The sequence below is a fragment of the Onychostruthus taczanowskii genome, unplaced genomic scaffold (assembly GCF_017590055.1).
Source record: "Onychostruthus taczanowskii isolate IOZ18803 unplaced genomic scaffold, ASM1759005v1 scaffold13, whole genome shotgun sequence".
Classification (NCBI taxonomy): domain Eukaryota; kingdom Metazoa; phylum Chordata; class Aves; order Passeriformes; family Passeridae; genus Onychostruthus; species Onychostruthus taczanowskii.
Window position 1 is genome coordinate 215,264 of NW_024498462.1, and position 20,147 is coordinate 235,410.

At 57.3% G+C, this 20,147-nt stretch overlaps 2 protein-coding genes across 3 annotated transcripts in view; one reads left to right on the plus strand and one right to left on the minus strand.

Annotated features, from left to right (window-relative positions):
• The first annotated feature begins 248 nt into the window (after nucleotides 1-248).
• LOC121331898 (aryl-hydrocarbon-interacting protein-like 1) lies at nucleotides 249-7,405 on the plus strand. Its single transcript, XM_041396729.1, has 8 exons — nucleotides 249-344; nucleotides 967-1,146; nucleotides 1,338-1,526; nucleotides 1,601-1,777; nucleotides 1,902-2,043; nucleotides 2,408-2,629; nucleotides 7,181-7,287; nucleotides 7,400-7,405. Exons 1-8 carry the CDS (start codon nucleotides 249-251, stop codon nucleotides 7,403-7,405), a joined length of 1,119 nt encoding a protein of 372 aa, XP_041252663.1.
• DRP2 (dystrophin related protein 2) overlaps nucleotides 5,510-20,147 on the minus strand; it is a 28,536-nt gene continuing 13,898 nt past the window's right edge. The window contains exons 5-24 of one of the 2 annotated variants that reach the window (XM_041396666.1): nucleotides 19,700-19,820; nucleotides 18,936-19,204; nucleotides 18,265-18,411; nucleotides 17,693-17,771; nucleotides 16,303-16,363; nucleotides 15,847-15,908; nucleotides 15,520-15,594; nucleotides 13,422-13,623; nucleotides 12,724-12,809; nucleotides 11,708-11,865; nucleotides 11,418-11,584; nucleotides 10,987-11,098; nucleotides 10,461-10,597; nucleotides 10,142-10,207; nucleotides 9,382-9,447; nucleotides 8,952-9,095; nucleotides 8,092-8,329; nucleotides 7,836-7,956; nucleotides 7,550-7,681; nucleotides 7,446-7,455 (exon numbers count right to left, since the gene is read on the minus strand). In XM_041396666.1, coding sequence (XP_041252600.1) covers nucleotides 7,587-7,681; nucleotides 7,836-7,956; nucleotides 8,092-8,329; nucleotides 8,952-9,095; nucleotides 9,382-9,447; nucleotides 10,142-10,207; nucleotides 10,461-10,597; nucleotides 10,987-11,098; nucleotides 11,418-11,584; nucleotides 11,708-11,865; nucleotides 12,724-12,809; nucleotides 13,422-13,623; nucleotides 15,520-15,594; nucleotides 15,847-15,908; nucleotides 16,303-16,363; nucleotides 17,693-17,771; nucleotides 18,265-18,411; nucleotides 18,936-19,204; nucleotides 19,700-19,820 — 2,406 coding nt within the window. In that variant the 3' untranslated portion in view covers nucleotides 7,446-7,455; nucleotides 7,550-7,586. Of the gene's footprint in view, nucleotides 7,682-7,835; nucleotides 7,957-8,091; nucleotides 8,330-8,951; nucleotides 9,096-9,381; nucleotides 9,448-10,141; nucleotides 10,208-10,460; nucleotides 10,598-10,986; nucleotides 11,099-11,417; nucleotides 11,585-11,707; nucleotides 11,866-12,723; nucleotides 12,810-13,421; nucleotides 13,624-15,519; nucleotides 15,595-15,846; nucleotides 15,909-16,302; nucleotides 16,364-17,692; nucleotides 17,772-18,264; nucleotides 18,412-18,935; nucleotides 19,205-19,699; nucleotides 19,821-20,147 lie in introns of both variants that reach the window. The other variant, XM_041396667.1, reaches the window with a different exon arrangement.

Below are 20,147 nucleotides of genomic sequence, written 5' to 3' on the forward strand. Positions count from 1 at the left end.
GGTGGGAAGAGGATTAGAAGGGCGGTTACAGAAAGCAACAGAGGACACCGGGGGCTTCAGCAAGTGTGTGCTAGGAGGGGACAGCCCTCTCACAACCCAAGGGCAGGGGAAGAAGGCTCTGCCCCCAGCACAGAAAGGAAAAGGTCAGCAGGAGCCCTGGAAAATGTGTATGTCCAGATAATCCAGAAAGAGACACCTAAGGAAGACGTGGAGCTCTAGAAGGGCCAGAGTGCGATCTGTGAGCAGCCATGGAAGAAACCTACCTGCTGAATGTGGAAGGGGTCAGAAAGAAGATTCTGCATGGAGGCCAAGGGGAACTGCCGAAGCTGCAGGATGGGAGCAAGGTAAATGGTCTGGGTTGTTCCTCCAGAGCCCTGGGAGAGGGAGTGGGTCTGACATCCCTGCCCATTATGGTTCACCAGCCCAGCTCCAGGTCTGGGAAGACTGAGAGCCCTTACAGCAGGGATGCAGGAGGGGCTGGTTTGGGCACAGGCAGCCAAATTCCTCACAGTGACAGCTGGCAGTGCCCACGGCCTCACCTTTCACTGGGCCTGGGACACCCCCTCCCCCTGGCACCCTTAGAGCTCAGCAGCCTCGGTGGGCTGCTGAAACCTGCCTTTCCTGCTGTGTGCCAAGCAGGGCTGAGATGTGCCAATGGGTTGTTCCTGGGGGATTCCCCAGCCTCTGATCACTGGGGGTTCCACCAGGCCCTGGAGCATACTGTGAGAGCTCTCTCTGCACGGGGCCATAAAGCGGACCCAAAGGGAGAAGGGAGCTACAGCATGGATGGATGTTGGGACATTCCACCATCTGCTTGCTGTCTCAAGTGGGCAAGAGGCACAATCTCCTGCTGTGGAGGGAGAGCTGCCAGTCAGACCAGCACAGTGCTGGGAGCAGGCTTGACCCCACAGCTGAAGTCATGGTGGCTGCCAAGGGGGTCTCACCACTGGGCCCTCTCTGGGCCAGTTCACCTTCCACTTCCAGACGCTGAAGGATGACTTTGAGCGGACGGTGATCGATGACAGCCGGGAAGCCGGCATGCCCATGGAGATCATCGTGGGCAAGATGTTCAAGCTGGAGATCTGGGAGACGCTGCTCAGCTCCATGAGGATTGGGGAGGTGGCAGAGTTCTGGTGCGACGCCATTGTGAGTGAGGGGCCCAGAGATGCCCACTTCCCTTCTTCCTGCAGAGCCAGGACACAGAGCCACGCATCCCAGCGATGCTCTGGCCTTGTCTGGTGCAAACACAGCCTGTCACTTGGCCTCAGCACCGGGGGGCTGCCCCAGACAAGGGGGTGCAGCTCCCCAGGGCTGAGCAGGGTGCTCCCTCCTTGCAGCACACAGGCATGTACGCCCTGGTGTCCAGGGGCATGCGGAGGATTGCGGAGGGCCGGGACCCCCTGGAAGGGCAGAAGCACCGCTGTGGCATGGGCAACATGTTTGACTACCACAGCACGGGCTACGAGGACCTGGACGAGCTGCAGCGGACGCCACAGCCTCTCATCTTCATCATGGAGCTGTTCCGGGTAAGGGGATGCTGGGGATGGCTGCCAGAGCGGGAACAGCCGGGACAGCCACTCAGCTCCTCCTGCTTGGGCAGGTGGAGGACCCCTCAGCATACAAACGTGACACCTGGGCCATGAGCAAGGAGGAGAAGCTGGCAGCAGTGCCCGTGCTGCACAGCGAGGGCAACCGCCTGGTGCTGCGCAGGGAGTTCGCACAGGCGGCCGCCAAGTACCAGGAGGCTGTCATCTGCCTCAGGAACCTCCAGGCCAAGGTGAGCAGCACCAACACCTCCCCATCCCTGCCTGGGCCACACCTCAAAGCCCTTCCCTGTGTGCCTTGGTGCCTGGGAGGGGATGGACACAGCCGTGAGCTGCCCTGGGTTGCTCGGGGGGCAGGAGAAGCCGTGGGAGGATGGCTGGCTGAAGCTGGAGAGCCTGGTCACGCCGCTGGTGCTCAACTACTGCCAGTGCCAGCTGGAGCTCGGCGAGTACTACGAGGTGCTGGAGCACACCACGGAGCTTCTCCAGAAGCACAATGGTACCTGTGCCCTGCATCCCACCCCTGCTGTGCCCATGGCTCCCGGGGACTCCATCCTCTGAATCCCCCACCCTGACAATGCTCATCCTGCATCCCTCTGCCTGTGATAGTGCCTGTGTCATCTGGATCCCTGTGTCCCAGTTTGCCCCCACCCACCAGCATCCTTCCCCTTCCCATGATGATCCCTGCGCTCCCTGTGCCCTGCTGCCCGCAGTGGCAGGGCACAGCCCAGCTGTCCCTGCCCTCCCTACAGGTGTGTCCACCCCACACGTGCTTGACGTCCCCTGGTCCCCAGGTCTCCAGCTCCTGTGGCTGGTGGCCCTGAGCTGCAGGACACCCACTGAGGGCTCTCCTCTCCTGGCAGACAATGCCAAGGCCTATTTCAAGCGGGCAAAGGCCCACGCTGCTGTCTGGAATGAGAGGGAGGCACGGGAGGACTTCCAGCGCGTGGCTCACCTCGACCCCTCCATGGCGGCCGCGGTGAAGAAGGAGCTGAAGCAGCTGGGGGAGAGGATGAGGAAGAAGCATGTGGAGGATCGGAAGCGCTACCAGGGCCTCTTCCAATCATCCCAGGGTGTGAAGGCCCGTGAGGGGCAGGAGAGCAGGGAGGTGGGCGATGGGGCACCTCAGGGGGAGACCGGGGTCCGGGAGAGCCCTGGGCAGGGGGAGCAGGGTGCTGAGACCAGAGCCACAGAACAGTCCAGGGCTCCCCAGGCAGAACAAGGGACCCCCAGGGCTGGGGGTGAAGGGGAAGCATCAGGAGAAGAAGTCCGGGGAGAGCCTGTGGGAGAAGAGGTGGAAAGGAGGGATCACATAGCAGTGGGGAAAGAAGAAAACCTGGACACCTGTGGGGCAAAGCCAGAGAGCCTGGGAACAGAGGAGGAAGATGAGAAAGAGGAGGGGGAAGAGGAGAAGAAAGAGGAAGAAAAAGAGGAGAGCAAAGAGGTAAAGGTAGAGAGGGTTGCAGAGGAAGAAGATGGAAAATTTGAGGAGGAGAAGGAGGAGGCAGACAAGGAAGAAAAGGAAGACAAAGTGGAGGGGGAAGAGAAGGTGGAGAGGAGAGCAGAGAAAAAAGATGAGAAATTAAAAGAGGGTGAAGAAGTAGAGAAGGAAGAAGAAAACAAAGAAAAAGAGAGGGAGGAGGAGGCAGTAGTGAAAGGAAAAGAGGAGAAGGACAAAGAGAAGGAGTGTCTACCAGCAAAAATGGAACAGCCTGAAGCAGGGCAATGTGGGACAACAGGGGAGACAAAGGCAGCTGGGCTACTGCAGGGCTTGGAGCAAGGAGCCAGCAGAGCAGAGGGAGCTGGCACAGGCAGCGAGGCCCAGGCTCAGCCAAAGAGAGCCCCACATCTGGGGCCTCCCAGCGAGGGGACCCCAGGGCTGGAGGATAAAACAGCTCGAGAGGCTCTGGGAGAGGTGAGCGGCAGGGAGCAGGGAGCAGGCAGGGGACAAGAAAAAGCTGGGGAAGGCAACATCCCCCCAGAGAGTTTCACCCCTGGGGAAGGTAAGGAGCTGGGTGGAGGGGCAGAAATACCCCCGTGCCCCATAGCAGCCAGAGAAGGGGGTGCTGCACCCCTGGAGCAGTGCAGCAAGGAGCAGGGCAGTGACCAGCCCTGAGCAGGGTCAGCTCCCCTGCCTGGGGTACAGCTGCCAGGCCACTGCCAAAGAGGCACAGCACAGGCAGCAGGGCTCCTGTACCCGGAGAGGAGCCCCGGGGCTGGGGACTGGCCCAGCAGTGACACGGGAACAACGCTGTCCTCACCCTGCCACCGCCGGGCACACCCCTGCCCGACTCAGCGGCTCCAGCGCCTTTCAGCTGGGTGCCACCGAGCTCTGCTGGCTGAGAAATAAAAGCTCTTCCCTGGCACCGTGGGCTGGATTTGTTCCTGAGCGTGACCAGCTTCCCTGAGGACATCCCACAGCTCCTGCCTTGCCCTGAGCCCGTGGCACACGGATGGGGCAGTCTGGGGCTGCTTGCAGAGGGGTGGTCAAGGAGGCTGCATTTCACCCCCCTTAAGCTCCTGAATCTCTCCTGTGTGAGTGTCCCCCACCCTGCCCTGCAGTGGCACCGTGTCAGGCCTTTCCCAGCGCTGCCAGCCCTGCCAGGCAGGGTGAGAGCAGGTCCAGCCCAAAAACTGTCTGTCCTGGGCAGGCTTCACCATCAGCCAAGTCTGGGCAGGGGACAGAGCCCAAGAGCCCCTGGCCTTGCCCTGAACTATTCCTCTCTGAATCCCTTACTGTGCCACAAAGGCACAGCAAACACGGGCAGCACTTGGGGCTGGGGCACCCAGACACCTCTGGGCACTGAAAACTTCATGGAGCTCCAGAGAGGAAGGAGGGAGAGGACTGCCTTGCCCACCCAGCACCCCACTGCTGTCTGCCTCCTGCCTGGGGCTGAAGGGTTTTCCACAGCCAAAGTTCCTGGGGGAATGAGGAACTGTCCCCACACAGCCCCTGTCCCACCCCTCAGCAGCCACATGGCCTGGACAGACCTTGTTGGAAGAGGATGAGGATGGTGGCTGGGGGACGTGCCTGTGTCTGGGGATCCTGGGGCTCTGCTCACAGCTTCGGCTCTGCCTCAAGTGGTGTGGACAGCCAGAGTGACAGTGCAGGCTGTCCCCAGTGCAGGAGCAGTGCCAGCATGGCACAGCCACGGGGGCTGGCTCAGCCGAGACACGCGGATAGAAGAGGCCAGAGCACCGATCCAGGAGTCAGTATAAATACAAATTTATTCTCTTTCCAGAGCAGAGATGCCACAAAGCAGTGAGGACAGCAGCACCAGAGTACATGGTTACCAGAGCATTAGCCAGCCTGCTCCCCTCCCTCACACATCCTGGCTTCCAAACACAGCCCAAGCACCCAACCTGGCCACCTCTGCTCCCCACACCTGCCACTGGGGCCAGCAGCTCTGGGCCCACAGAATCCTGCCCTTTTCCTTCCTCCAGTGCCCCCCAAGGCTGGATACTCCTGACCACACCCTCAGGCCACGCCTCACCCTGCTGCTCCCCACGCTGCTCCCACCCTGCCCCTGGGAGAGCAGAGGGGGCCAGCTGGGTCTCACAGGCTGGCCCGGGGTCACTGTCACCCACAGCCTGACACAGCATGCCCACAGCCACCCTAATGCCACCACACTGCCCTCCTGCCACTCACCTGGCCGGCAGAGGGGACAGCAAGGACAGCCACCCACGCTGCTGCCAGCAGGCGCTGGAGCACTACACGCTGAACAGCCCTGGCTGTAAGGCTCACTCCGCCTTGTCCCTGGTGCGGCCACTGCTCCTCACCCCTGCCAGCAGCCCAGAGCCAAGCCACAGTCCTGCTCACAACCTCCCGGACACTTCAGCACCGTGTCCCGTCCCAGGCAGCACCAGCAGCCTGGTTCTGTCCTTGCAAGCCCCGTTAACCGGGGTATTTCCCCCCGAGGGCTCAGGCCTCTCTCTCCTCGTTTCCCCCTGGTGCCCTGCCCCGAGGGCTCAGGCCTCTCTCTCCTCCCCACAGCCTGTGGCTCCAGAGCAGCAGGCCCATGGCGGCCCCGGCTCTGGGTCACCCTGCAGCACCTGACTCTGCCTCTCTCGACATAACACAGCCCAAGACAGCCAGCCCGAGGGACCCCTGGGCACAGGAGCCACCACCCCCGGACTGCCCTGGCAGCTGGCAGAGAGCCTCCCAGCTCTGCCCCGCTCCCAGGGACGGCCTCCAGCCTCAGCCCAGCCCCGAGCTGGGACAGCAGTGGGGCAGCTGCTCCTGGGGACAGCCAGCAGGTGCCCTGCCTGTCCTGCTGCCACCCACGCTGCCAGGCACTTGCATCGCACCAAGGTGGCCTCAGGGCTGGAGAAACCCTCCCTGCAGGGGCTGAGGCTCCCCAGGCACGGAGCTGGCTCTGTGCAGGACTCTGCCATGGCAAAGGCACAGATCCCCAGGAAACCAGGCAGGGTGAAGGACCTGCTGTGGGTCCAGCCCTCAGTGAGCTCCCTCACAGCAGCCCTGCAAGGCAACACCAGCAGCAGGGAAGGTGCTGCTTCCCCTGGGCTGGTCTGAAAGTGAAGGGCAGCTACACTTAAGGTATTAGAGTTTAATAGAGTGAGTCCATGAGAGTATTTAAGTACAGTATATATATATATATAATATATAGAAATATATGCAAATTAAACAATAAGGCTCTGTTATAAAGACCCTCTCAATATAAGGCTACTAGCTGGGCTGAAGCTCTAACATGGACTCAATCCCTACTCCATAAACCTCACAGACTCTCTCCTGGTGGTATGTGCCTGGCTGGCTGCAGAGCCTGGGGTGGCAGAGTTCAGACATAAGGCTGGCAGCTGGTCACTGTTATAAAGAGTTATTTTAAAAATTGTGTGGCTCCAGGAGTGTTTTGGTGCCCATAGACCTGGAGGCTCGTGGGCACAGATGAAGAGTGGGATGCTGAGCTCTGCATCCCCCGAGGGCTACAGGCAAAGGCAGCAGCCCCTGGGTGCCAGGGGAGACTGGCAGTTTTCATGGCTTCAGTTCTTTCTTCTCAACCATCCCACCCAGGCTTGGACACTGTGGTCAGTGACCAAACCAGCCTCCTGGGGAGCCCACAGTCCCACTCCTGCATGACCTATGTTCCCCTGAGATCTTCTGGAGCTGGCAAGCATCCTGCACCACCAGCTCTGAGGGAGTCTGTGTGAGGTCTGCTGCAGCACAGGGAGCATGGCAGGGAGAGAGGGGGAGGAAAGCAGCCAGGTAGCTGGTTAGGAAAAGCCTCTGGCTCACAGGAGGTGTTAGATAAGGGAGGTCATACCTGAAAGAGAAATAGACAGGTCAGGAAAACAGGACCCAGAGCCACCTGGTTAGAAGGGGGCTGCTGCAGAGCCAGGAGGATCCTGCTCAGGGATGGCAGAAAGTGGGCAAGAGTCTGCATGGGCAGATCACCACCTCTTGTTAGTGCTGGCACCAAGCAATGTCTCCCTCTGGCAGCCTGGGCAAGAGACCAAGTGCTGCCCCTGCACTGAGCACAGAGGGAAGGAGCAGAATGACCAACACCAAAACCCACTGAGTGAGTGGAGTGCCATCCACACACACAACCCCTCCATCCCTGCTGGGAAGAGCTGTCCACGAGCAGCCAGGAGAGCCTGCACCATTGCTTCCATCTCACCAGGCCTCTGGGGCCACGACCTCTCCTGCAGAGGGGTCTGGACAGGGATGAAGGCAGGAGGGGCCCAAAGCTCGCTGCAGGTGGTGCTGGCAGGTCTGTCCATCCTCAAGGTGGGAGCCCCGTGGGGTGCAGGTCCTGAGCAGGGCAGAGGCTGCCTTGCAGCTCATCACAGGGATCTGTTTGGTCTGTGCTCTTGCCAGCTCTGATGGCCTCTCCTTGCAGGTGTGAAGCCTCCTCCTCCTCCTCAGCTCCCAGGCCACACACCCGTCCCAGCAGCACTGCAGCAGCAAAGCTCTTGGCTGAAGCACTGCAGGTCATCAGCTGTTGCAGGGAAGCTGGGATTGGGGCAGGGCTCTGTGGGGAAAGCCTCACCTGAGGGAGCAGTAAGGAGAGAGAGAGGAGGTTTCACTCAAGTACCTCGGGAGCTGGGGAAGGCGCTCCGCAGCTTCTCCATTATGTCTTCCAGGCACATGCTGACTTCCTGGGTTTTGGCTTCCACCTCATCTGCAGAGGCAAGGAGGGCAGGTGGGTAGGAAAAGGCTCTCTGGACATCCACCTGGCTGCCAGCATCTCTGCAGGATGGCAGGGTGCAGGCAGCTTCCTGCAGCATGGGAACAAGGGAGCAGGGCCAGGAGCTCAGCCCCAGCGCAAAGCTCACCTGCAGTTTCAGTGTCAGGGGTGTTGTGCTCTTTCTCCTTTGCCTGGCTGCCTTCTGACTGATGTGGAGATGAAGCCAAGGAGGAGGCTGCTGAACCATTGCCTTCTGACTCTGCTGGAGGCTGGAATGAGAAGAGTTGTTGTGAGAAGGTTGTCATGACCCTCTGTCCCTGGCTTCCCCTCCTCTGCCCATCCCTTTGTGCCTCTGTCCCAGCTCTGCTGTGGCAAAGCCCACCCCAGCCTTGCTCTGAGCATACCTGCAGCAGCAGCTCCCTCAGCCTGTGCAGCTGTGACTCCAGCTGCTTGTTATGGTCCTCCAGGATCTGCATCCGTGTCTCCAGGCGGCTCTTGTGCTGCCGGAGGATCCGTGCTTCTGCCAGCAGCTCCTCATTACGTGGGTCTTGCACTGATTCAGGAGAGCCTGTGGCCAAGCTTGGAGACTCCACTGCCTCGTCATGCTGCCATTTCAAACGTCTCAGCTCTCCCTGGAGGATCCTGCAGGACAGCCCAGGTCAGCATCCCCTCCATCCTGCCTAGAGGCTGTTAGAAACCCCCAGGAGCTGCACACTGCGGGTGGCCCACGACTCAGACAATACTTTGCCATTTGTGAAGCCTAAGGGCCAGGATGCTGCACTGCAGAGTGGCCTGTCTGTGGTTCTGCCCCACCCAGGGGATTCAAAGATATCCAACCACTTTCCAAGAGGCTGAAAACAAGGGCAGGGAAAGCATCACCTCCTCCTGAGCTGGTGTGCCCTGCCTAGAGCCTCACCCTGGTCCACAGCAGCAATACCACTGTTCATGAGGGGCTCAGGGACAAGAAAGACAGAGTGCCCTGGGCCCCCTTTAACTCATTTGGAGTTCAGGAGGGAGCAGGCTCTGTGGATGTAGGAAGGAATGTTTTGGGGAACAGAGTCTTCTCCCTTCCTTGAGAGCAGACTCTCACTGAGTTTTAGTGCTCAGCTTAGCCACCCTGCAAAACTGCCCTCTCAGCATCTGCAATCCCCACGTCCAGACCCAGCAGCATCCCCTGCCTCCACTCTGAGCTCTACAAGGCTTCTCCAGTCCCTTCCCCTGTCTCAGTCTACAACCCCCACCTTCAGGCTGCCCATGTCTCTACCTGTTTTCATCCTCTAAGTGGGCCAGGACTCTCTCCAGCTCTCCCTTGTCATCCATGTTGAGGCCTCCTGGACCCTGCTGGCTGCCCCCGGGCTCTCTGTCCGTGATGGGGCTGGAATGGCGCAGCAGGTACTGGTCCTCATCCCTGTTCCAGCAGGTGGAGAAACACCTTCATTAGGAAAATCACTGGATTTGTGTGCCCTTGGGGAAGGACATCATGGAGGGAGGCAGTTTCACAGGGAAGCTCCTGGCTGCTCCAGGCCTAGAGCTCAGAAGGGGCTCAGCATCCCTGATTGTTTTTGGGGGTGCCCAAGAGCCTCTCACTCAATGGGAGTGGGAAGGAAAGCATTTCTGTACCCTGGCTATGCATGGATAGAGCCACAGGAGCCCTGACCCATCAGGAGGCGAGGAGAAGGGAAAGGAGAACTCACAGGCTGTCATCAGGGGACAGGCTATCACTGAAGAAGGAACAGTTCTGGCTTTCCATCTCTGCAAGCCTGGAGGGAAGAGAAAAAGGTTGGGATATGGTCAGAGACACCCTAAATGTTTGCTCAGCTACTTGCAGCAGGCCCTGCAAGACCCCTCTCTGCAGGGTCTCCCACCTGGCCTGCACCAATCTGTCCTGCACAGGCCCTAGAGAATTTTGCCTTTTTAAAAACCAAAATACACTGCTGCCCTGGGTATAAATCTCTAGAACAAAGAGCTGCTGCTGTGCAGTTGGCTCAGCCTCCTCTCTCACAAGCAAAGGAAAAGGATGTAAGAATTCCAAGCTCTAGCCTAGGACCTGAGCTACAAGTACAGGCTCCCTGCACCCCCTGGGTCCCCACAGCCAGGGCAGAGGCACCACAAACCCCAAGGCAGCAGCAGTGGGAATCTGGCAAAGAGCTCTGGTGAGGACACAGAGCAGAACACCGAGGGATGTGCCTGCTGAGAAGCCATCCAGCAGCTCATCCTGGGAAGAGCAGGACAGCACATGGAGGCTGCTGCATTGGTGAGACATCTGCTGCCAAATGCATGGTCTTTGCTGCCAATTTACACAGCACCACCACGTCCCAGGCAGGTTTTCCTGGCTGTGCAGAGTGCTGGGGCAGGTGGAGGGGTCTGTGACCATCTGTGTGCCCCAAAGCCCGCCCACACCCAGCAGGGTCATGCTCTGTGCTCCAGCAGGATCAGCGGAGCCCATGGGGGTACCTGCTGGCAAAGTGCTCGATCCTGGAGTGTGTGTCAGCGTGTGGTAACATCGGGGACGAGGCTGGGCTGCAAGAGATGCACACTGGTCAGCAGGCTGGGCACAGACTGATCCCACCTGGCTGAGAAGAGCCAGAGAGGGGCTGGACAGAGAGACTGAAATCTCTGTTCCTTCAAGAACAAGGTGGCATATCACCCCCAGAGCAAGTGCTCCTCCAGCCCTCCCCCAGGAGCCCTGCATGAGCTGAGATGCTCTTTCCATCCACAGAACTCATGTCTCATTCTGGGCCCAAAGACATAAGCCAGGGCCCAGGCAACTCACGTCTCAGAGAAGTCAGCCTCGAGCACGGACTGGACGGGCAGGTAACCTCTCTGTGGGTGCTTGCTGAAGTACTGCTTGGACCGGAACTTGTTCTTCAGTGTCGTGGCAAAGTCTCTCATGTTCTCACTGGATGTGGTCTGCAGAGACACAAATGGGACACAGGTGCCTGTTTAGTGAAAAGTGGGGGACCACAGCTCAGCACCCTCAATAATATATCCCCTCAGGCTGGGCATGAGCTCCATGGGGGAAGAGGCAGATAAAACTGAGGAAGCAAGGAGGGCACACAGCAGCTCTGTGAGCCTGCCATGGGGCCTGGCACAGGCCAAGCTGGGCACTGGGGCCATGCATCCTGCTCACCACGAGCCCCAGAACAGCAGGGACACAGGCAGCCTCCAGCATGCACAGGGTACAAAACTACACAAGGGATCCACTTGTGGGACTGCACCAGCCTAAATATCACAAGGCTGCTGCCATCAGTGGGCCCTGCTCTGCACCAGGGCCCTCCCAGCCCAGCCCAGCCCTGTACCGGGGTGTAGTACTCCATGATGGGGTAGTGCAGCTTGTTGCCCTTGCTGGCTCGCCCCGTGAGGAAGCAGGTCTGGCAGATATCCACATTGAACTGCTTCAGGCTGCGATACCTGGGGAGGTCAAGAAGCCATAGGGAAGCAGTGGAAGTCATCAAAACACGTGTTTAAAGCCCAAGAAGAGGTCAGTGGGAGGGGACAGAGGTGGCCTGTGTTGCTCTAACACCCCAGTGAACCCACAGGGCTGATGGCTGCACTCCCCAGGAAAGCATTCTGCTCCTTCCCCTTGGCTGGCACCTGCTCTGCCCTGCCAGGAACACTGCTGGCTGCAGAGCTCCAGGCTCGCCCAAGAGCACAGAGCAACTCAGCTCTGTCCTGCAGGACAGCACACTCTCCCTCCCTTGGGGCCAGGGTCCCGTATCACAGCCCTTACCTGAAGCCCTTGATGGGGCACTGCCGGCACACGGAGCACTTGGTCTGGTGCTTCACCTGCTCGGCCATGGTCACCCGGTGCAGCACCGCCAGCCACACCATGGACTGCGGCTCCAGGTTGGCCCACTCCAGGAACTGGGACGCCTCAATGGCAGACTTCCCATTACTCTGGGGGGGACAGGAGGGGGCTGCTCAGAGCTGGGACCTGGCTGCCAGGGGGAGCAGCTCCCCTGCCACCTGGGGAGCCTGTTCCCAGCACAGACGGGCCGAGGGCCGTGGCCCCGCACTCACAAAGCGGAAGCAGCTGCGGATGCTGGGCTCCACGTTGCTGCCCCCAAACGCTGCCACCTCCCCCAGCTGGCGAGGGACCTGGATGGCCTCGTGGAGCAGGACGCCCAGGTGCCGCTGGTCACACAGGCCCCCGGCATTGGCCACTTGGCTGAAGAGATCTGCGGGCACACAGACACAGCTGACAGCCCAGCAGTGGGCAGGCACAGGGAGCAGGGTGTGGGGACACCAGGGACCCCAGTGCCCACCCCCTAATACAGACACACAGCTGACAGCCCAGCAGTGGGCAGGCACGGGGAGCAGGGTGTGGGGACACCAGAGACCCCACTGCCCACCCCCTAATACAGACACACAACTGACAGCCCAGCAATAGGCAGGCACGGGGAGCAGGGTGTGGGGACACCAGGGACCCCACTGCCCACCCCCAGCACAGAGCTCAAATACGAGGAAAAATCTGACCTATGATTAAATTACTTTTACCAATGTCCTTCCAGCTCCTAATAACCAGTTTAGTGTCTTCTTTGGACAGAGGTTCCATACATCATTTATTAAACAACACCAGCTAGCCTGTCCTCTACGAATCAGCCTAATCCCTTCATTTAACCCCTTGGTGCTGCCTATGCTACACAAGATTCCCCTCCACAATATTCCACAGTTAAAATGCAGTGAGGAAAGCAAATTGCCTGAAACCTACTTCCCCCAGCTATACACCCCCTGGTATTTTCCTTCTGGAAAGCACTGGATAACTTTCCTGTGTGCCTTCTCTGCACTGTTCCTTACAGTGCCATGCAAGCAAGATCACTGCAGCACCAGTCACTCTGCAAAAACACCTCCTAATTTTGGTGGCGTAGGCCTGGGGAGGGAGGGAGAGGTGATGATGCAAGCAGCTTAGTCACTGCAGGAAAGCTGTTTCTTTGCTCTTCCCGTGCAAAGAAGGTCTAAGCCAGGAAACAAAACCACTCCTGTTTTCCCAAGGTGAATTCACACGAGGTTCTAGGGGAGGCAGACAAGGGACTCACACTGGAACTTCTCCTTGACCTCTGTCCCGCACAGACATGCAATGCCCGTCTTGAAGGAGAGAGCCCTCATCTTCCCGCTGCGGCCACTGCAGGACAAGATATTGCACAGGTCTACAAATGCTCCAGAGTGGGTTTTTCTTGGCAGGGGGGTCATCAAGGCAAGCACACAGCAGGCAGCCTCCCTCACTGGCAGCCACAACCTTTGTGCAGCACTGCCAGCTGGAAGAGCAGCACAAGGGTATTGTACTTGCAGGGACCCTCGTGGCAGGGAGGAATGAATCTGACTCCATGTTCTCAGAAGGCTAATTTATTATTTTATGATACTATGTTGTATTAAAGAATACTATACTAAACTAGACTAAAGAATACAGAAAGGATACTTACTCAGTGCTAAAAAGATAATAATGAAAACTTATGACTCTGGAGAGAGTCCCAACACAGCCTGGCACTGATTGGCCAATGAGTGAGAACAACTCACACCAGAAACCAATGAAACAATCACCTGTGGGTAAACAATCTCCAACCACATTCCAAAGGAGCAAAACACAGGAGAAGTAAATCAGATAATAATTGTTTTCCTTTTCTCTGAGGCTTCTCAGCTTCCCAGGAGAAAAATCCTGGGCAAAGGGATTTTTCAGAGAATGTGAATGCCACATGGCCTGGCAGCCCCACAGCTCAGAGGACACTGAGAGAGGTACCTGTCAAAGACGTTCAGCAGCCAGTTGAGGCTCATGTCCACGCAGAGGGGCACGTTGACCAGGATGCCCCTCTCCTCCTCCAGCCGCTCGTAGAGGGCGGTCAGGCAGTGGATCACCTCCACCACGTCCATCGCCCGGTCGCCGGGCTGCAGGTCGTGCTCATTGAAGATTTCCAAAGCTGTGCCCAAGGTGACCATGTCCACTGCACAGAAAGCACAGGGGGAACAGAGGGGAAATGAGAGAGGTGAGAAGCAAGAGGAGGGAGTTGCTGTCCTGCCCTAACCTGGGGCAGTGTTAGTCCCACTGTGTTGGGAAAGATGCTGGAAAGGATGGGTGCAACTGCTAGAATTTCTCTCCTGCCTGTAAACTTCTCCCAAAATACCACATCTCCACCTTGAGCCACCATTCTCTGTGACCTTCCTCCCTCATTTCTGTGTCCAGCCATGACCATGAAAATGCCCCCCATGGAGGGCAATGCGCAGAGCCCAGTGCTGGCCTCTCTGCATGGACCAGGTCCCTGTGGGGCTGCTGTGGGGAGGTGAGGGGGCACAGACCCACACAGACCCTACAAGCAGCTGCCCAGAGATGGATCAGTCCTGTCTCCAGCTCTGACAGGGTGAGGGAATTAAGGCACAAACCCAAAACAGGGCTAGGACAGTGTGAGCCACCCGGCTTTCAGACTTCTATGGCTGCAGGTTGTACGTGCTACTGTGTTAGCAAGCAGCAATATTTCTTTCCTGAAAGTCTTTCCATCTTTGAGACCTTTAATATTCACAGTACCCAGGGGACTGTGTGCCTTTTCCACACTGTAGCTTCACTCTGTGGATAAATCCTCCCTTCTCCTGTCAAAGCTGCTACACTTGCACTGGGAAGCCCCAGTTTCCGTGCCAGGGAGTATCACTCCTGCCCACCCTCGTGTCCACACTGCCCACGACTGCATATGGCCCTGATCTATCCCTCACTGCCTCTTTCCCACACAGCCACTCTACCAAACTTCTCATGATGGGAAAGCTGCCTTGGCAACCTCCTTGCCCTTTCCTCAAGTATATCTTGAATAAAGAGCACTTATCCAAGTAATTTCTGGAGTGGAAAGAAGGCGACGGTGCAGCATGTGAGGTGCAAGAGATGCACAAGCAGCACACAGGAGAGTTCTCCTTTCTTCTTCACCCTTGTTTCCTCTCCACACCTTGCCTGCTGCTGCATGGACACCTTAACAGGGTGGCAAAAGCTTTCTTCCATTTGCTTTACATCCTCCCTGAATGTCCCTGGGACAGGGCAGCCTGATCACCACAGTGGTATGAAAATACTCCACAGCCAGGGTTTGACTCCCTCGAGAACCCAAACTCCTCTTACCCTGACTCATTGCCTCCTTCCAGCCCTTTCACAGGATGTCAAGGAGCACAGCTCTGCCTGGGCCCCACTGCTGCTCCCCTTCATGAACAATTATTTCAGGAGGAGGATTTCCCTCATCCTGCTGCTGCTTAATTTTGACAGAGCCTTAGGTGAGAGGCTTTGTCAAAAGCTCTGAGCAGCCAAGGATGCTGCATCTATCAGATTCCCACCTGTCTGCTTGCCAGTTCCACCAGAAACTCCTCAGCAGTCTCCAGGGAGCAGCTACCTCTTGGAGAGATGTTTGAACTCCTGTTGTATCATATTCACCTGGCTATGAATCCTCCAGCTTTCACCAAGAGTGCAGAAGTTAGGTTTATTGGCTCCCTTCCTCCTCTTTAAGCAGTGCAGCCCTCTCTGTCCCTGACAGTGAGTCTGGTTTCATCTCTCAGTTACATCCACACCTCCTCCATGCTCCTTTGGAGCTGCTTGGTGAGTTCCTGCCTGATGCCACAGCTTTGTACCCCTGAGCTGGACCACTTTGTTCTCACATCCCTTTGGACAACACCTGCCCTTGGGTCACCTCCACCCCAAGCTGTAAGAAAGGCGCTGACACAGAGCTCAGCTTCCCAGGCTGATCTTCCTGGTTTCTCGCCTCAGCTACCTATCCCCTGGTGCCTGCTGCCTTTGATGTGCTGATAAAAGCTTGTGTTAGTTTAAGCCTCCACTGAGGGGGAGCCAGCAGGAGGGAAGCTCTTGCCACACTCACATCGAAGGGCTTTTTGCACCCGCCGCAGCTTCATGGCCGTCCGGTACGCCGAGAACTTGATGTTGTTCAAATCCGCTGCAGGGACACAGGAAAACAAGAATAAAACCACAGCACAACTTCCTTATCTCCAGGGCAGGAAGCAGCAGTTGCAGCTCTCAGACCCCAGCAGAGCACGTGCAGGACAGTGAGGAGCAGAGCCTGGCAGGGGTCACACCCCACTGCTTTGGGGGACCCTGCAGCACAGAGGGGAGCAGGTGGCCTGGGGGAATCTCACAGGCACCCAAAAAGGCAAGTACTGCTCCAGTGGTTCTGTGACAGCCTCCTTACCCAGCGTCTGGTACAACTCTGTCATCTTTGGGTGGTCCCAGCACGTCGTCTGGGCCTGGTGGCTGGAAGCAAAATAGATGGAGACCAAGAGTCAATGTGGTAACCAAAAGCTGCAGTGAGAGATTAAAAAAAGGACCTGGCCAGCGTTGGGAGCAAGTGTTTCAGTGTCTGCAGACACTGCTGCATCCCCCGGAGCACACTCCCCAGCCACAGCAGCATGGAGGATGCCCACAGCAGGATATCCCCACTTGCTGCCAGCCCCTCTCCTTCCAGCTGGGGTTTCCTCTCATCTTGAACATCCCAGCAGGCAGGGAAAGCCTGGATCTGCCAGGCTGAGGAAGCCCTGCTTCACTGCAGGTGAGTTCTCACTCCAGTGTGCCCCCCTCTCCTAATTGCCCAATTCCTGATCCCTCCAGGCCAGAGAAGACCTCGGGCTGTGTCTGGGAGCACACTCACTTGATGTAGTATGGCACTTTGTTGGGGGAAATGGCTCGCTCCCAGGGGACCTGGACAGAGGCTGCAAGGAGAGAAACACATGTCAGATCAACACCAAATGCTCCTCTAAGCTGCTGCTGTTTCTGATGCCAGCCTTGGCACAGCAGGACTGTGCCAGCAGGTGGGTGCCTCTGAAAAGGCTGCATCTTCCCAAATCACCAGCTGGAGGTGTTGGTGCAGGCAAGGGGATGCTTCCCATAAAAAAGGCTCAAGACTGCTGGTCTTGTTAGAGACATCTTGCCTCTTGAGACAGGAGCTTTGTATCTGGCTGAGCTCAGAACTCAGGAAGAGACATTTCCTGATGTTTTGGATGATGCCCAAGGCAACCTTGTGGTGACTAGTGGGCAGGGCTCATAGCAGATGGGATTTGGGCACACAGACACAGCACTGCCTGTTATGACCAGGCTCAGACACCCAAAGCATCTGTTGTTCCTGCTCTGGGTGCCAGCTGCAGTATCTTGGGAAGATGAGGATTCATCCCACACCAGCTGCCTGCCACCCTATGTTATATAGAGGATGGAAGCCATGGCATGACCGTTGGATATTTTCCTTTTTCACAGGTAGTGTATCAATTCCAGCAACTGGAAAAGTCATTCTTCCTTTCAGATAGTATTCAGTCTGCAGACAAACACAGGCCAACAAATCCCACTGACATCCAGAGACTCTGCAGGGCTCAGCATTTCCAAGGATGTACCCCAGGCTCTGGAGCACAACCTGCTGCCCAGCCTTTGCAGGCCTGAGAGCTGTCAGCCAACAGCTCTGATCTGTAAAAACAGCATCCCTCTGCCTCACCACATGAATGAAAACCTCCTGAAAAGGCACATTTTTAGCCTCCAAATAACCAACACGGGCTATGAGGGACTGCCTTTTCCTGCCATCTGTTGTCTTGCTCTGAGGCTGACACAGTCCCAGTGTCCCCTGGGAGCTGCTGCTGCTGTGAGTGTCACAGCTCTGTGCTCTGAAGGGAAACCACACTCACGTCCCACCCTCGGTCCCAAAGGTGAGGCAGCACAGTGCCAGCTTTGGAGATGCCTCCTGCTTTGGTCCCACAAGGTGAGGCAGCCCAGTGCCAGCTTTGGAGATGCCTCCTGCTTTGGTCCCACAAGGTGAGGCAGCCCAGTGCCAGCTTTGGAGATGCCTCCTGCTTTGGTCCCACAAGGTGAGGCAGCACAATGGCAGCTTTGGAGATGCCTCCAGCTCCCGTGCACCGGGCACCAGCCAGGGCACTTTTCCAGCCTCATGCACAGCTCTGGGCTCAGCAACAGGACTTTGCACCCTGTTTTGCTGTGCCACAGCCCAGAGGGGTGCAGAGGCACCCTCGTGGCAGAAGCAGGGGGACCCACTCACGTACAGGAGAGGAAGTGCTGGGAGCCTGGTCCGAAGTCCCGGTGGGCGTCTTGGAGCTGCTTCAGGCGTTCGTTTATGGAGGCCTGGAGAATTGAAAAATAATTCACTGCCAGTCCAACAGGCATTTTGGATTGATGACCCATTCAGGAAGGCTTGTGGTGGACTAAGACATGCTCCAGCACACAGATACCCCTCCTTCTTGGTGTTTGTGTCCTCCTCCAGCCTGCTAAACCCTCTACACCTCCTCCTCCTGGGGCAGCACAGCCACATCTCCAGCTCACCTGCATCCATACTCTCACAGACATCAAAGCAGTCACAGCTGGTACTGACCCCCTCCAACACATCCTGATTCTCCCTTTGTTCCTCACACTGCCTTCTCCTGACCAAGATCTCTGCAGATTTACCAGACTCTTTCCTCACACTGAACTGATGCTCTTCTCTGCCAGGAACATCAGCTATAACATCCTGCTGAGCCAAACCTTACTTTATCATCCTTGAAGGTCAGCAGTGACAGCCCCTCCCAGCATCCTCCTGCCCAGGGTTTATTTGCAGTGCTTGCTCCTGACTCCTTCCCACCTGCAGCTGTTTCCAGCGGGTGTTGATCTGCTCCAGGGTACGGGAGTTCTCCATGCACAGGTGGACATCTGAGATGGCGAGCTGGTGTGCAAGATCATTGACCACTTTCACCCCATCCTTCATGGGGGAGAGCTCCTCTTTGAACAGCTGGAGTCCAGTGGGAATGGGGACACAGGCACAGAGCAGGGGAAGAAGGAAAGGAAGCAGGTGAGTAGCCAGGACTTGGATCTGATTCCTTTGCTACAAACTAGGGTGGGTTAGTGACTACCAAGCCACTGCTGACTAACCCTCCCACAAGGCACCTTAGCAGGGGAAAAGATACCCAACCAAATGAACTGGGCTACAGATTACTCCTGATAAATGAAATGGGGGCTGCAGATTACTCCTGATAAATGAAAAGGGGACAATGACTTGACTATGCTGAGCCACTGTACCTGTGTAAGGTCTGTGCCATGACAAGGTGCTCGGCATGGCCAGTTGCTTGGGACACTGCTGGCCAAAATCCCCCTCACAAAGCAGGGGGGCTGTGGGAAGGAGGCCTTGGCCCTGAGATCCCAGCTGATGAGGCTGCCTTGGACTGAGCAGTCCACGGGAGCAGCTCTGTGCTCCTGGGAGGCAGCATTTCACCCCCTCCACGGCCAAGGCTGGAGCCCCCTCCCAGCCAGACGTACCTTGGTGGACTGGATGTGCTCCGGCAAGGAGTCAATGAAGAGGTCCCCGATGGGTTCCCAGGTGTCCCGCACGCTCTCAGCCTGGTCCAGGGTCGTGCTGAGCTCTTCCATGGCCCCTTTGATCTCCAGCAGCTGCTCCAGGGTGCGTTCAATGTGGCGGTGCTGGTCCACGCAGCGCGCCGTGAGCTTCTCCCACAGCTCGCTGGCCACGTTGGCCTGCTTCCACACAAAGCGGCTGATGTTCTGGATCCGGTGCCGCGGAGACACATCTGGGAGGGGAAAGCAGCAGGAAACAGGGGGCAAAAATGAGAGCCCAACCCAGAGGAGAGAGGGGCAAGGGGCAGAGGGAGGACAGGGAAATGGGAGATAAAAATATCTAGGGAAAACTGGGAAAAGGGAAGGAAAACAAGTAATAATAGTATCCATCTCTGCACCAGCTCCTCTAGGTATGCAGCCTCTCTATCCTCACAGGCTGTGCTGCTTTTAAAAAGCTACCCCAGAGCACATCTGGTGCTGCCTCATGAGGTGCCCCCATCACGGACTGCACCAGGAGCCTCTGCCTTTTCCTGGATAGTGACACTGCTCTGTGCCAGTGTGACCTTTGGCCAAAGGACTGGGCACAGCCTGGGCACCGAGGTGTGAGGCAGAGCACTGATGTGCTGCTTTGTGCCACTGCAGCCACCTCCACTCCACCCTGCCCGGGCCAGCCCAGAGAACAAACCAGAGAACAAACCAGAGAACAAAAAGGGGGCAGCTGCACAGACCTTTGCTTTCCAAAGTTGGTTCTTCTAACTCCTCAAACGGGTGCTGGGAAAGGAAAGCCTGTGCTGACTCCAGGACAGAGTAAATGTATGGCCCCCGAGACTTCACCTCTTCCATGAAAGCCTGCAGAGTAGAGCACAGAGATGAGACAGCAGCCTGAGCCACAAAGCTGTGCCCTGGCTGCCCCCTTGCCAAATGCTGCAGTGATTTATTCACCCCAAGGCCCAAACCTCCCTGGAGGCACAGAGAGAAGTCAGTGTTAAGGGAAATATTTTTGTAGTTCAGGGAAGGAATGACCACCTGGCAGAAGGTGGCTCCTGCAGAGGTCTGGCCTGCAGCTTTGCTGGAGTGGGGAGGCAGAACAGCAAGCCCAGAGTGGTGTTGAGCCAGGGCTGCACAGGAGGAGCTGTTTTATTTATGGTGCTTTCAGAGGCACTGCTTGGGGATGCT